The following is a 13,598-nucleotide window of genomic DNA, read 5'->3' as shown; positions in this document are numbered from 1 at the left end:
CATCAGGTACCTTCTGCTGTCCTTTGGATATGACTGGAACACCTTGGAAATGGCCTTCAAATGTGTCAGGAACATGAAGAAATCTCATCCCTTGAGGTTCCACAATCCACACGTTCACCTAAAACGAGGGAGGGTGACAGCATCAAGTCTTAGAAGACCTTTAAAGCAGGAAGTAAAATTACTGTTGAGCCCTCTGATGCTTTTTTTCATCTCCCAGTTTCTCCAACATGGCTCCACTGTCATTCTGGAAAATTACCTGTATATGATTTATCTCAGGTCAGCGACTAACTCCTTTCTGGCAACCCCATATCTTTCTACCACCTCACTCCTCCCGGGATTTATTTTCCCTGACCGTGGTTTGGATGGACAACTTCATTTCTCTTCTTGTGGCTGTGATAAAACACTCTGACAAGAGCAACTTAAGGGGGACAGGGTTCGTTTTCACTCACAGTTCAAGGTACAAGTCCATTATGGTGGTGAAATGAAGGCAGTAGGAGCATGATGAAGCTGATCACATTACTCCCAACCAGGAAACAGAGAGGGACAAATACAAGCCACTGCACTTGAACGCAACTCCATTTAACACTGTCCAGGATCCCCTGCTCAGCCAATGTCCCCACCACATCAGTTAATATAACTAAGATAGTCCTCAGCAGGCATCTAGAATCACCTTCTCCCAGGTGATGTGACTAAGTTAAGGATCTTGAGGGGCAACCATCTTCTGCTACTCAGATCTTAATCCAGTAAGGGGAAGGCAGAAGGAGATTTGAGATTCTCAGAGTAGGAGAAAATATTAGAGTAGAATGGCCACAGGCCAAGGATGCTAGCTAGCACCTGGCAGATACTAGAAGCAAGAAACAGTCTGTGTTCTACACTCTCAGCTTGGTATTAAAAATTCTCAAGGATTAATTCATCCTCTCAATTTGCGGACAATTCGTGCACACACTCTTCAGATTCCTGCATAACTGTGAGAGGACGGATTTCTGTTGTTTTAGCTTACACTGTGATAACTTGTTATAGTAACCAGTACACTGGTGCGCACATAAGGAAAGCTGGTGTTTGTACCTGTAAAGAAGTGGTGTGGTTGACTCCAACCCCAAATCTTTTAGTATACTACATTGCCTTTCAGAGGTAAGGACATCAACACCACCAGTGGCCATGGCAACAAGAGTAAAGCAGAGATATGTACTATTGCTGACAGTATAAACCCAGGCTCACCTCCAAGTGTTTGGCTAGCCTTCCTGGTTGCAGATGAATCTTGTGTTCATAGGATCCCAGCTTTCTCCACTTCACTTCCTGGTAATGAAGTTCAAACTGCACCTTTGCCCCAGGGGGGATGTTTACTTCGGTGTTAAAGTTCTCCATATCAAGAGTTCTGCTCCTGGATGTGGGAGACCCCAACACAAGATCATACACATGAAGGAGTTCCAAGACACAAAATTTAGACAGAGTTCTATCTTTATTCTGGTTTATCACACCTGTTCAGTTGTTCATGAACTTGGTACACCAGAGAAAAGGACAAGTTGGAGACAAATTTAATCAAACCAACAATATTAATCTTTCCCATTTGGCCTATTTATTTATTTCTTAAACTTCTCACTGATTTGAGGGTCATTGACCAAAGGACCCTTGGTTGGGTACTAGTTTTCGAGGAACTTACCCTGTATCATTTTTGATACAGCAGTTATGTTAGCTGATGTCATTACCCTCAACTTTCAGATAATTGAGGCTCATAGAGGGTAAGAAACCTACTCAAGATGCTTCACAGTTGTAGACCCAGGGCTCAAACACAAGCTTAGGCATCTCCAAAGATGGCGCTTATTCCCTACACTGCATTCAGAGACTTAGGCTGAATTTGTTATATTTTGGGAGGTCTTCAGAGGAATGAATGTCAGTGTCTTATAAAATTGAGTCTGTGTTTCCAGTATAGTGCCTATTTTCACTTTTGACTTTAATCTGTCTGTCTGCCTGCCTGCCTGCCTGTCTGTCTATCTTACATCCCAACTGCAATTTCCCCTCCCTCCTCTCTCCAAGTCCCCTCCCTCCCATTCCATCTACTCCTCCTTTGTTTCTATTCAGAAAAGGGCAGGCCTCCCATGGATATCAAGCATGGCAAATAAAGCTGTAGTAAGAGTGAACACTTCCCTATGTATTAAGGCTGAGCAAGGCAATGCAGTATGAGGAAAAGGGTCCCAAAAGCCCATAAGAGAGTCAGAGACAGCCTCTGCTCCCACTGTTAGGAAAGCCACAAGAACATCAAGCTATACAACTGTCACATACAAGCAGAGTGCCTAAGTCAGTCCTATGCAGAATCCCTGGTTGTTGGTTCAGTCTCTGTGAGCTCTTATGAGCCCACGTTAGTCGATTCTGTGAGTTTTCGTGTGATGTAAATCAATATCAAATCCAGTATGATGGTTGCTTTCTGAGGCACTTGCTTAGAGTTTTAAAAAGGAGCAGAAAGAGTTTCCAGCGAGGTTGAATCCAACATTAAGACTAATAATGAATGGTGTGTGTGTGTGCGTGTGTGTGTTTGTGTGTTTGTTTGTGTGTGTGTGTGTGTGTGTGTGTGTGCATTTTTTGGAGAAGAGGTCTCACTGTGTGGCCCTGAATAACTTGGAAGTCACCATGTAGACTAGGATGGTTTTGAACTCACAGAGATACACCTGCCTCTGCCTCAAGTTATGAGATGTATGCCCCCCACATCTGAGTGAATGGCTTTTAAAATTAAATAATTAAATTAGTGGAGGTAAGGTTGTGCATGAATAGCTAACTCAGTGTCAGGGAAGTAGTACAGGATATTCAGTAGTAGAAGAAAAAGCTGAATATGCCTGGTACAAACTTTCTAGGCAGAACACACATAAAGAAGTCAAGTTATACAATGAGTGGCTTGGAAGTTAAGTTCTAGTTCCCCTGATAAACATCCAGTGTCCAGAAAAGATGCTGTCACAAAGCCATTTGTGGGATGAACAAGTGAGTGGACAATAGGGTCTGAGTGATAAAGAGGATAAAAGGAAAACCAGGTGTGTGGTGCAGACTATAATCCCAGAACTTAGAAGGCTGAGACAGGAGGAGCTTGAGTTTGAGGCCAGACTGGGCTACAAACATAGAACTGGCTTTAAGAAAATAACACAAGAAAGATAGTGCAAGGATTCACAAAGGCCCAAGGATGATTGACACACAGCTGTACTGGAGATGTCACTTCTGCTTGGACTTTCTTCTCTCCTTCCTACACATAGCTGAACTCTGTATCTGGCTGGACTCAACTGAACTATTAGTCTTCTTTGAGCATTTTATAGACCCCTCCTACAGAAGTACACATTAGATAGTCAAATGCTTCTGGGTTCATTAGCTCTCTCCCACTATCCTCATGGGGTGGCCACTGCTTCCTGTCTATGTGCTGTGGGAGCCTGACAATGCTTGTTTTTATGTTGCCTCTAATAGAACTGGGTGTAGAGCTGACATTCAATGTATTATGCTAATTAAAAACCCTACATGAATGAAATGAAGGGAACTTCTACCACAGGTAAGTTTGTGATGGAGAAGGGGAGGCAAAGGACAAGAAACATGGTAGAACTTACCAGAAGAGGAGGTTTGTGGTATGAGGAGTAAATGATATGCTGAAGAGTTCTTTGAAGCTTTGAATAGAAAGGCTTGCTTGCTTTTATTTAAAACTTTACACATTTTCGTGTATGTATGTGTGTGTGTGTATGTATATATGTATGCTCAGTTGTATGAAGGTAAATGTGTTTGTGTGCACCAGAGAATATCCTCAGATGCGTGTTTTAAAGACTTTTAAAAAGTTATGTGTATATGTATGTCTAGTGGATATAGATATATGTTGTAGCCGGAAGAAGGCATCATATCCCCTGAGCTGGAGTTACAGGGCATTGTAAGCCACTCGCTGTGTTGGGAATCAGACTCAGGTCTCTAGAAGAGCAGTGTGTGCTCCTAACTTCCGAGTCATCCTCTAGCCTTTCAGGGATTGTTCTGAAGCACCACCACTCACTGTGTAGACAGGCAAGGTCTTGCATTGACTTAGATCTTTTCAACTAGGATAGGCTGGCTGGCTCGTGAGCTACAGGGATCTACTTGCCTCTGCCTCCCTTGCACTGGAATTACAAGTGTATGCCATCATTTCATATTTTTTATAGAGGTTTTATGGTGTTGAACTCAGTTGTTTGTGTTTGTAAGGCAAGAACGTTACTGACTATGCTATTTCCCTTGGCCCCAAAGGCTACTTTTTTCCAGGCAGGTCATATATAAGATATAAAGGAGAAATACAATAGAATTTGTGTTTTGTAATTAATGCTTTAAATGCCATATCCCATAAAAATAAATTAGAGTACATCATTAAAAATAAATGCCAAGCCTTTCCTTCAGATATGTTTTATTTTACATGTTTTAGTGTTTTACCTGTGTGTGAGTGTGCACACCACCTGTGTGTAGTGCCTGTACAGGCCAGAAGAGGGAATTGGATCCCCTAGACTTTGAGTTTCTAATGGTTGGGAGTAACCATATGGATGCTGAGACTCAAATCTAGATTCTCTAGAAGAGCAGCCAGTGTTCTTAACTACTGAACCATCTTTCTAGGTTTGTGTATATTCTGTAACAAGACCAGCAGTGCAGTATTTCTATAGTTCTTGCCTCTATACTTTTCAGGGTGAAAGGAGTTTGTTTACAGAACATCCATCTACTAACAAGTCATATAAAAACAACCTATGTAAAACTTCCAACCCTCACTGATAGAAAAGAGGTCTTTGTGGAAACAGGCATTGAAATGTCTAATTCTATTATCATACTAGGTTGGACTTGGCCATTTTCCGAGGCTCTGAGGCACTCTGGAGTCTGATGTGTCCTGGGAGGAATGGGGCAAGGGGAAAGCAGGTACGCAGGAAGATGGTAAGCCCTGGTCCATAGTCCTTACCTCACCCAACCGGCCGTCTTGCCTTTTGCTCTTGCCTGTGAATAAAGAGCTCGGCCCACAGTTTTCTCCCTAATGGTGCTTGTAAATGTTATACCATTCACAGTCCTAGAATAGACGGAAGATAACAGTAGGCCACATTAGTCGTCTTAGAGAAACTAACAAAGAGCAAGCAATCAATTAGATTTCGTGAACGAGGGCAACGATCATTTTGAATCTGTAGGAAATAAGATGAGTTCTCTTTGAGTAATGTATAGGCAGGACTCTCTATCTGACTGATCTGGGAGAAGTTAAATCGTGTTCCAGCTCTCCACATTTATCTCATGTACTACCCTGTGTTTAAACATTTCCATATTCAAGTCATATTCTTTGGGTGAAGAATGGGGGTGTGGATATACCCTTTAAATGTGGCAGGTACCTAGGAGAGATGGCTGATAAGTTACTCATTACCGAGTTTTCATTTTCTTTCTTTCTTTTTTTTTTTATCAGATCATTCTTTGAAGAGTTAAGAATTAAACATAGTCTGGTGCAAAAGAATGAGGGTATCCTACCAAAACTGGTAGATTGAATCCTCCCCACCCCCAGCACCAATGTAACAGATTTAGAAGGCAATTAGGCCAGAAGAGAGAAGCCCTCACAAGTGGGATGGGTGCCCTTATAAAAGTGAAGTCCAAGCTCTCTTTCCTCTTTGTGCAGTGTGAAGGCAGCTATAAGCAAACCATCTATCAACCAGAAAGTGAGACTGCACAGACACTGAGCTTGCCAGCACCATGATCTTGGATTTTCCAACCTCTTACACTGTGAAGAAAATATTTTTGTTGTTTACACCCACCCAGTCTGTAGTACTTAATTATAGCAGCGCCAACCAATTAAGACAGGGTGGGATGTTGTCCTGGAAGGATAGAAAACAATGTGGAAAGATGGAGGAGATCCCAGATGAATCCCCCTAAAAGTTTCTGTTTGTCTCTTTAACATCTCTCTCGGGGATTCCCTGCTTCTCTTTGACTTTTAGCCTCTATTCATCTTACTCTTAATTGGCTTGTACTTAATTCTCACCAAGTAATGGTGTTTGGAGGAATAGAATTCTGTAATTTTAACTTAATAGTCCTTTAACGGGATCAACCCCCTGAAGAAAACACTTAGAAGTTTCTGGTGACTGGGAAGGACCACTGGCATTGACGGAAAGACATCACGAACGCTAGAAATGCCACAACAGGAGAGATGACATCCCTGAAGAGTTTTCCTCCCCAGTAAGCGTACAGGCTGGAAAAACATTTCACATGAAAGACATTAGACCCAAGGACATGAGTCTTCCCATCAAATCATAGAAAGACTTAACATTGAACAAGTCTCTAGAGACACACCCATCTTCTACTGTGATGTTTTGAGATCATAAAAAAAAAAAAAGATTTATTTATTGTGTATACACTATTCTGCCTGCATGTATGCTTGCACACCAGAAGAGGGCACCAGATTTCATTACAAATGATTGTCAGCCACCATCATATAGTTTCTGGGAATGGAACTCAGGACCTCTGGTAGAGCAGCCAGTGCTCTTAACCTCTGAGCCATCTCTCTAGCCCTGTGTTTAGGTTCTTGATTAATCTGAAATAATATTTTGGATAATCCTAAGCATCCATATATCTCATTCTGTCTTCTTCAATCTATAAATTCAACCCAAGTAAAGGCAAACTAAAATAAATGCACATTTCATGGTGTTGACTTTTGTTGCCTTAAGACGGGAAAGAAAATGAATGAATCAAAACTGAACTCCCAAATACCTAGAATAAATTCTAATTATGTGGTTTAATTACAATAATTTATTGGAATAGCCTAAAACATGATTTATACACATGGTGCCACATGGCAGCACTCTAGAAAACTTCCCCCTCACCTTTAGTTCTAGAAAGAGGTAACACAAATTGTTCTAGAAGCCAGGAATGGTGGCACTTAGAAGCAGAAGTGGATGAGGGCAGGATGGAATTTATAGAGATACTCTCTCAAAAAATGTAAAATTTTAAGACAAGTCAGAAGATACCAATGTGCATAATCCATTTTTCATATATCTAAAAATTTCCATTTTAGAAAATGTAGTTAACAGGAAATGTTGACATAGCTCAGTGAGTAAAGGCACTTGTCACCAAGCCTGGTGATTTGAGTTTGATTCCCAGGATTGGTAGAGTAGAAGGAGAGAGCTGACTCCCACAAGTTGTCCTCTGACCATCATGAATTTGCTGAGGCATGGACATGCACAGACACACACACACACACACACACACACACACACACACACACACCACACCACACACCAACCCAATAAATACATAAATACAATTTAAAATTCAAAAAAGGATATATAGTTAAAATGGACCTACAGATTTTGAGTTTTGGTATCTTGTTTTGTTTTTTGAGACATGGTTTATCTGTATAGCTCTGACTAGAACTCACACTGTAGAAACAGGCTGACCTCAAACTCACAGCTATCTGCCTGCCTTTGCCCTATGAAACCTGAGATTAAAGGTGTCTGCCATCACCACCCAGTTGGATTTACAATTTTTATAATTCAAAACACTTTCAAACTTACCTTTTAATTTTATTCATTGACAAATGCCACTGATTACCTTGGTGTATAAAAGAAAATAGCAAATGAGAAATAATTCAATCTAAAGTCCTAATTGAGAAAAAAGAAATCCAATGTTGCATGCAGAACAATATACCTGTTCCAGGTAGTCTAAAGTGACACTGACCAATGTGAACATTGTGTGGGTGGCCACATAGATGTCCTGGTGACTGACAACCATTTGAACCACCTATGGGAACATTGTTTAGCTTCAACATACAAATGCTCCAAATGGATAATGGGCTTAGCTATGAATGATAGAAGAGTAGTTAACTTCTTTTATTAAGAAAAATTTCAAAATTATAAAAATATCAAGCAAATTGTATGCAGCCATCGTGAAAGCATCAACATCATTCATTGTGAATATCAGGTTAATCTTAGTTCATCTGTATTCACTTGCTTCCTACTTTAATTATTTGGAGGCCAATTCACCCATGAGCACTTCAATAGCCTCTTTGTAGCAGAGCTTTAAAACTTCTGTGTGACTAACAGAGTCATTGGGAAAAATTTTAAATGAAGCATAAGAAATAATTCTAACAGAGCTGTCAACTATTGAATTGATTGCCTCAGGAAGCAGTGGGTTTATGATTAAGGAAAAAGTCAAGTCTAGTCTTTATAACCCACTTGTTAGAGATGTCATAGAGAAATCCAAACACTGGATATGAGACTAGTTCTCAACTCCTTCCTCCCAAAGAAATGTGTGGCACACAGCAGTGACTTATGACAAACATACTCATATGATAAACTCTAAGATTCTTGTATTTCTCTCTCTAGAAGAAATCACATAGAAATGTGCGTAAGTGGAAGGTGGCTATTGTAGTAAGAGTCTTATATCTGCTTCAGCATGTTATAGAGGAGAGGTCAGGGCTGGAGAGTTGGCTCTGTCAGTAAAGTGCTTGCTGTGCAAATATGAGTTTGATGCTGGGGACCTACATTAGACTGGGCATGGTGACTCATGCTTGTGATCCCAGCACTAGTGATAAAAAACACTGGGTCCCTGGAGCTCTCTGGTCAGTTAGGCTAGCCTACTTGGTGAGTTATAGGCCAGTGAAAATATTGTATCAAATAAAAGGACAGTGTGTGAGGGAAGGCACCCAAGGTTGACCTCTGCCCACCACACATGAACACACACACACACACGAACACATACACATGAACACACACACACACATACACACACACACATACACACACACCAGCTCATCTCATAGAGACACAAAGTAGGGCCATAGTTGAGTGTAAGAACGGCCAGGATAGTATACCACCAAGATCCATTATAACCAGAGGGCTTTTGATGCCAAGACAGAGGAACATCCAATCCCTGGTTCTACAGAGGTTACTCACATGGTGAAGTTGGAGATAAAGGCTCCTTTGGGGATCTGAACATCGAACATGACAGTTTGGGACTGTGGGGAATTGTTCACCAGTTTGCTCTGGATGGAAGTGGTGGCCATCCGAGAAGTAATAGTGGACTGGACTTTGTAGCTATAAAGAGTTACTTGATCAACATCATCCTGAAATTGGCAAGAAAGCATAACTGTAATAACAAAATACCACGTAATGTACTATGTATATGATGTTGCAAGTGATCCATTTTACTTGTTATGAACAATTCTAGGGTAGTTGGTAAATACATGACTCATGCATACTTAAGTAATCTTCTAACTCCTTGAAATACCTCACAGAAAGAGATGGGCCACTGTTATGATGCATCTTCTCTTTTTCTTTGTGCTACCTCTCTCCCCCTCTTTTCCCCTTCCTCTTTCCTTTTATGCTTCCCCCCTTATTTCCATCATTTTAGAATAGAAATAGAAAATGGATGTGGGAAACAAGATAGGTGAAAGAGCTCAGGAAATAATTTCTAATGCAGAGTTGCAACTAGGGAGAGGAGGTGGGGATCACAGGGTCAAAGGAGGAGCCTGGCTGTGTCTTCAGAGTGAAATGCAAGCAGGGGCGCTGTTGTATGCAATCCCCAAACTCCATAATGCAACCTATTTCCTTCAGTCTCATCCATTATTATTACACCTTCATCCCTTGCTTCTTTATCTGTAATAAAACAAGCTAAGGGAACAGTGAAGCCTGCACATAGTGAACAGAATTGTCCTGGACAGGACACTTTTACTCAAGTATTTGTTTAATAATACCTTGAACCTCTTTTTCCCTCCTCTATGGGTTGAAGGTAGCTCCAGTTTAAGAAAACAAAACAACAAAACAGTGATGATCACAGGCCAGGCATGAAGAATATCTCCTTTAGGATGTTCCTGAGGGCTGCAAGTTCCTTCAGACCCATGGCAATATGTGACCTGTTAGATTTTGCTTTTTCTTCCCCAAGATTTACTTACTTCATCATTATGTCTCAACCCTCAGATTTTGTTCTCCAGGATTAATGCTTCTAACTAGTTAGCTCCAAGCCTATCTCAAGCTAAGATAAAATCCAGACTGTCGTATTTATCCCCCCTACCCCCATTCCCCTACCCCTGCTCCATGGGGAAGAAAGTCACCACAACCTGCTTCCATTGGGTGTTTTCTTGTGACAGGAAGGTCCACCCTAAACCTTTTAGGAACTTGAGTCGTGCTGCCTGAGAGTGGCTTTTCATAGCCACTCTTTGGCTATCAGGCATTATAGTTTTAAGTCAAAGGTATTAAGTCAGGATAAATACACATTGGTGATAAAGTTCTATCATTAGTAAAGCCTGAGAAGATGGGAAAGACATTCCAGCCTGCAGTGACACCTGCCCTGTGCTAGTCAAAGCTGAGCTTCAGAAGCACTTCCAAACAGAGTTGGGCAAGGCAAAGTTTCACAAGTCAGGTCGATACTTCCAGTGACAGAGACAAAGGAGTCACCTGAATTGATTCCCAGGTAATAACTAACAGGAAAATCATTCACACACCAATCCCTGACACAACCGAAACCAACTTACAGTCATCTCCCCTGATTCTTCAGGAAGGCTTCTCTGTGGAAGAAAGTCAGAGAGAGACAAGTCATTCTTCAGCCACTTGAGCCTTACTCCCTCAAGACAAAATCCCATGGTCTTAGAGAGTTATGCTCCTTCCAGACCATGGTATAAGTCATTCATTGGAGTAAGGCACAACTATGGAGTATTATGGAAAATGATTTTCCCACCTGTCAGTTTCTATAAACAACTCTCTCAGCCATTTTTGTTGGGATGTATGTTGCTCTATGGTAGAATGTTATTAAACCTTTCAAGTCAAAACTTTGGAAGAACTTTCTCCATGAAATATTTGAGCCTCAAGTTAGCTTTCTTTACTGTTTACAAACTACCATGCACTTTCCTTTTAGAGCACTTAACCTTTCTCATAATAATCCATCCTATGTGTGGAACCGTTTAAAGACTGCCTCTTGCTTTTAGACTAAGCTGCAGGAGAGCAGGGGCTTCGATGTTTTTCCTACACTGTTGGCCCTGGAGCCACACACAGTGAATGGTACCTTGAAAATTCTATGTCCTTACTTACCTACTGTGTTGGATGATTAGTCACACACAGGTCCTGTGAGCATGGACAAAGGACACCCTTGTCTTTGAAAGGTAAGCAGCTTAAGAGTTATGGGTAAACATTTAATGTCTGAGGGATTAGAAAATGAGTTCATTGTTATATGTGAGCTGATATTTTAGTGGATGCTGTGTGACCCAAGGTCAAGGATTGTCTTTTGGGGGTTTCTGTTTGTTCATTTGTCTTTGAGACACTCTAGTCCAAGCTGTCCTGGAGCTCAAGCTGGCCTCAGTTTTACAGCAACCTTCCTGTCCTAGCCTCCAGTGCACTGTAATTATATGTCCCACCATACCCAACATTATGATACAGTGTTTAATAACTAAATTTTAACACCAGAGGCTAGATAAAAATCCTAACACAAAGTCCTGCCTACTGGGTTTTTAATATTACTGATCTATAAAAGCTGGACTTTGGAAAGTCAAATATTCACTCCCAGACAAAGCCAGTCATCTCTCAGCTTAGTGTTATTTCCATAAATATCTCCTTTCTCAGTATGTAGGCTCTGTGTGGGAGAAGCTAAACCCTGGCTGGCATGTCAGAGCAACCCATCCCCATGAATTAGGAGATTTTTCTGTTTCTTCTCAGGAGCACCCAGGATATGGCCCTCACGCATGTCTAGTTCTCTGGACCAAAGTGGTCTCCTTGGACTAAATGGTCAGTGGAAGGCTTTACTGTGTCCTTTAAAGATAGAAGCTTCTGGAAAATAATGTGAAAATCTCTTTGTACATCACCTTGATAATATTCCATAAGAGTGTAACGATACTGGACTATTCTGATAGAAAAAAACAAATTATTGAGAAAATAAAGAGTCACCTTTTACCTCTTCTCCTCATGACCTCTTTCACACATTTGCACTATTTGGAACAGAGTTTACTGTACCTGGTATCTTCCATTCTCTTGCACAAATGGGAAGTTGTCTGGGGCCAGTTCCACAAGATTGTCATATTCTGCGAACTTAAAAGATAGTTGAGGATGTACATTTCTTTTAAAAATTATCTACAGGAAAAGAGGCAGCCTACATTCATTATATTATTTTATATTCTTTCCTCTATCATTGGACTATCTTATTTTAATATAATAATTTCATATATATGTATATATATATATTCAACTTTGAGTGTGCCTGAAGATGGTAGGACAGACACGTAATGTAATGATAGAAGTGCCTGGAAAAGCACTTGGATGGAGGAAGGGAGCATTAATCACGTGGGACTGGACAGATGTAGATAGGAAAAGAAGGCTGCTTAGAAATTACTGAAAAAACCCAAACATATCTGGGTGTTTTGGCTTCAATCTGAGATTTCCGACATGTTTCTTGTGGTTTTTAGTGTTGGAAAATGTAATAGTTTCTAAGCAGAATGATTTTTCTCCTCCTGAAAACACAGTTTTTTTTCTTTCTTATTTTTGTGTGCAATCCACTCTTTGGTATTTTCTAGGATAATCCTGTAATACATGTTTCTCTGCTGGCACAGATATTAAGAATGTGATGTTAAGAATGGCCCAGTTCAAGATTTATCCTACACTGGGGTGGCAGAGGGTCTCAAGTGCAGAATGAAACCCACGGGTGCCATTCCTGCCATTTTTCCATTGTGTTGCCACCTTCTTTCCATCAGAAGAAAAAGTGTCCTTATTACAGAAGTAATTGTTTGCTTAGGCACAAAAGACAATGATGCTTTGAGAATGACTGAGTAAAAGAGTAAGGACAGTATTTCTATATAACAACACTAGCAATCACTGAGAAGCACTAGTTCGTGTGCTGCGCCTGGTAGTTTACATGCATCTCTTAATTCTCATGGCATCCCGTTGCCATAGGTCTGTTGTTACACACATTTTTATATAAAAACTGGGCAATTATGCCCCATATATGCTACAACAGGATATCTGACCACTGAACTTGACTTAAATTTCATGCAAAAGCCTGATAATGTCTTAAGAGGTAAATGCATCTCATAATTATAACAGGTGGCTCCTGATGTCTGATGAATGCTCCCCCAAGTTTCTGTTCTACACAGAAAAAATTCATTGAATAGGAATAACATTCAGCTATTTGTAGCCCATTTAGTTAGGTCAATAGCTCTGAGTCCCACAAAAGTACTTACTTCAGACCCATTTGTAGGGATTTCGAAGGCTTGTTCTTCCAAAAGAAATAGCCAGATGAGAACACACGTGAGTCGCTGCATTTTGCTGGACAACTGTACCAAGTTCTCCAGAGTGGGTGGTCTGGGGAGAATCCTCCTCCTACTGAAACAAGTTCCCAGCAACTTTATTCTGTCGAGGAGAGCAGTTCTTTTTGAAAAAGAAGAAAAAAGAAGAGAGTGCTCTAACTTTGCTCAAGTTCGGAACAAATATTTGTTCTGGAGCTCAAACTTGAGTTGTGGGGGTGGAAGGGACAGTGAGGGTTATTCAAACAGCAAAGCCAGGAGCAGTCCCTGGGCTGCAGGGAAGAGTCAGGGTCAGACCCAGGGTTAGATGGTTGGGCACCCATCCCTTGAATGTGTTGATTTTCATTTATCCTAAAATCAGAGAGACATGAAGATAGTTATCACT

At 40.8% G+C, this 13,598-nt stretch overlaps 1 protein-coding gene across 1 annotated transcript in view; it reads right to left on the bottom strand.

Moving 5' to 3' along the window:
- Positions 1–13,332, bottom strand: part of Itih2 (inter-alpha-trypsin inhibitor heavy chain 2) — a 34,463-nt gene extending 21,131 nt beyond the window's left edge. The window contains exons 1-7 of the mRNA XM_051194831.1: positions 13,151–13,332; positions 11,931–12,005; positions 10,463–10,495; positions 8,886–9,055; positions 4,925–5,029; positions 1,219–1,381; positions 11–118 (exon numbers count right to left, since the gene is read on the bottom strand). Coding sequence (XP_051050788.1) covers positions 11–118; positions 1,219–1,381; positions 4,925–5,029; positions 8,886–9,055; positions 10,463–10,495; positions 11,931–12,005; positions 13,151–13,231 — 735 coding nt within the window. The 5' untranslated portion in view covers positions 13,232–13,332. The remainder of the gene's footprint in view (positions 1–10; positions 119–1,218; positions 1,382–4,924; positions 5,030–8,885; positions 9,056–10,462; positions 10,496–11,930; positions 12,006–13,150) is intronic.
- Positions 13,333–13,598: the final 266 nt, after the last annotated feature.

Source organism: Phodopus roborovskii, unplaced genomic scaffold (assembly GCF_943737965.1).
Source record: "Phodopus roborovskii unplaced genomic scaffold, PHOROB, whole genome shotgun sequence".
Taxonomy (NCBI): domain Eukaryota; kingdom Metazoa; phylum Chordata; class Mammalia; order Rodentia; family Cricetidae; genus Phodopus; species Phodopus roborovskii.
Note: the sequence above shows the minus strand (reverse complement) of the source record. Positions and strands in the feature narration are given on the sequence as shown.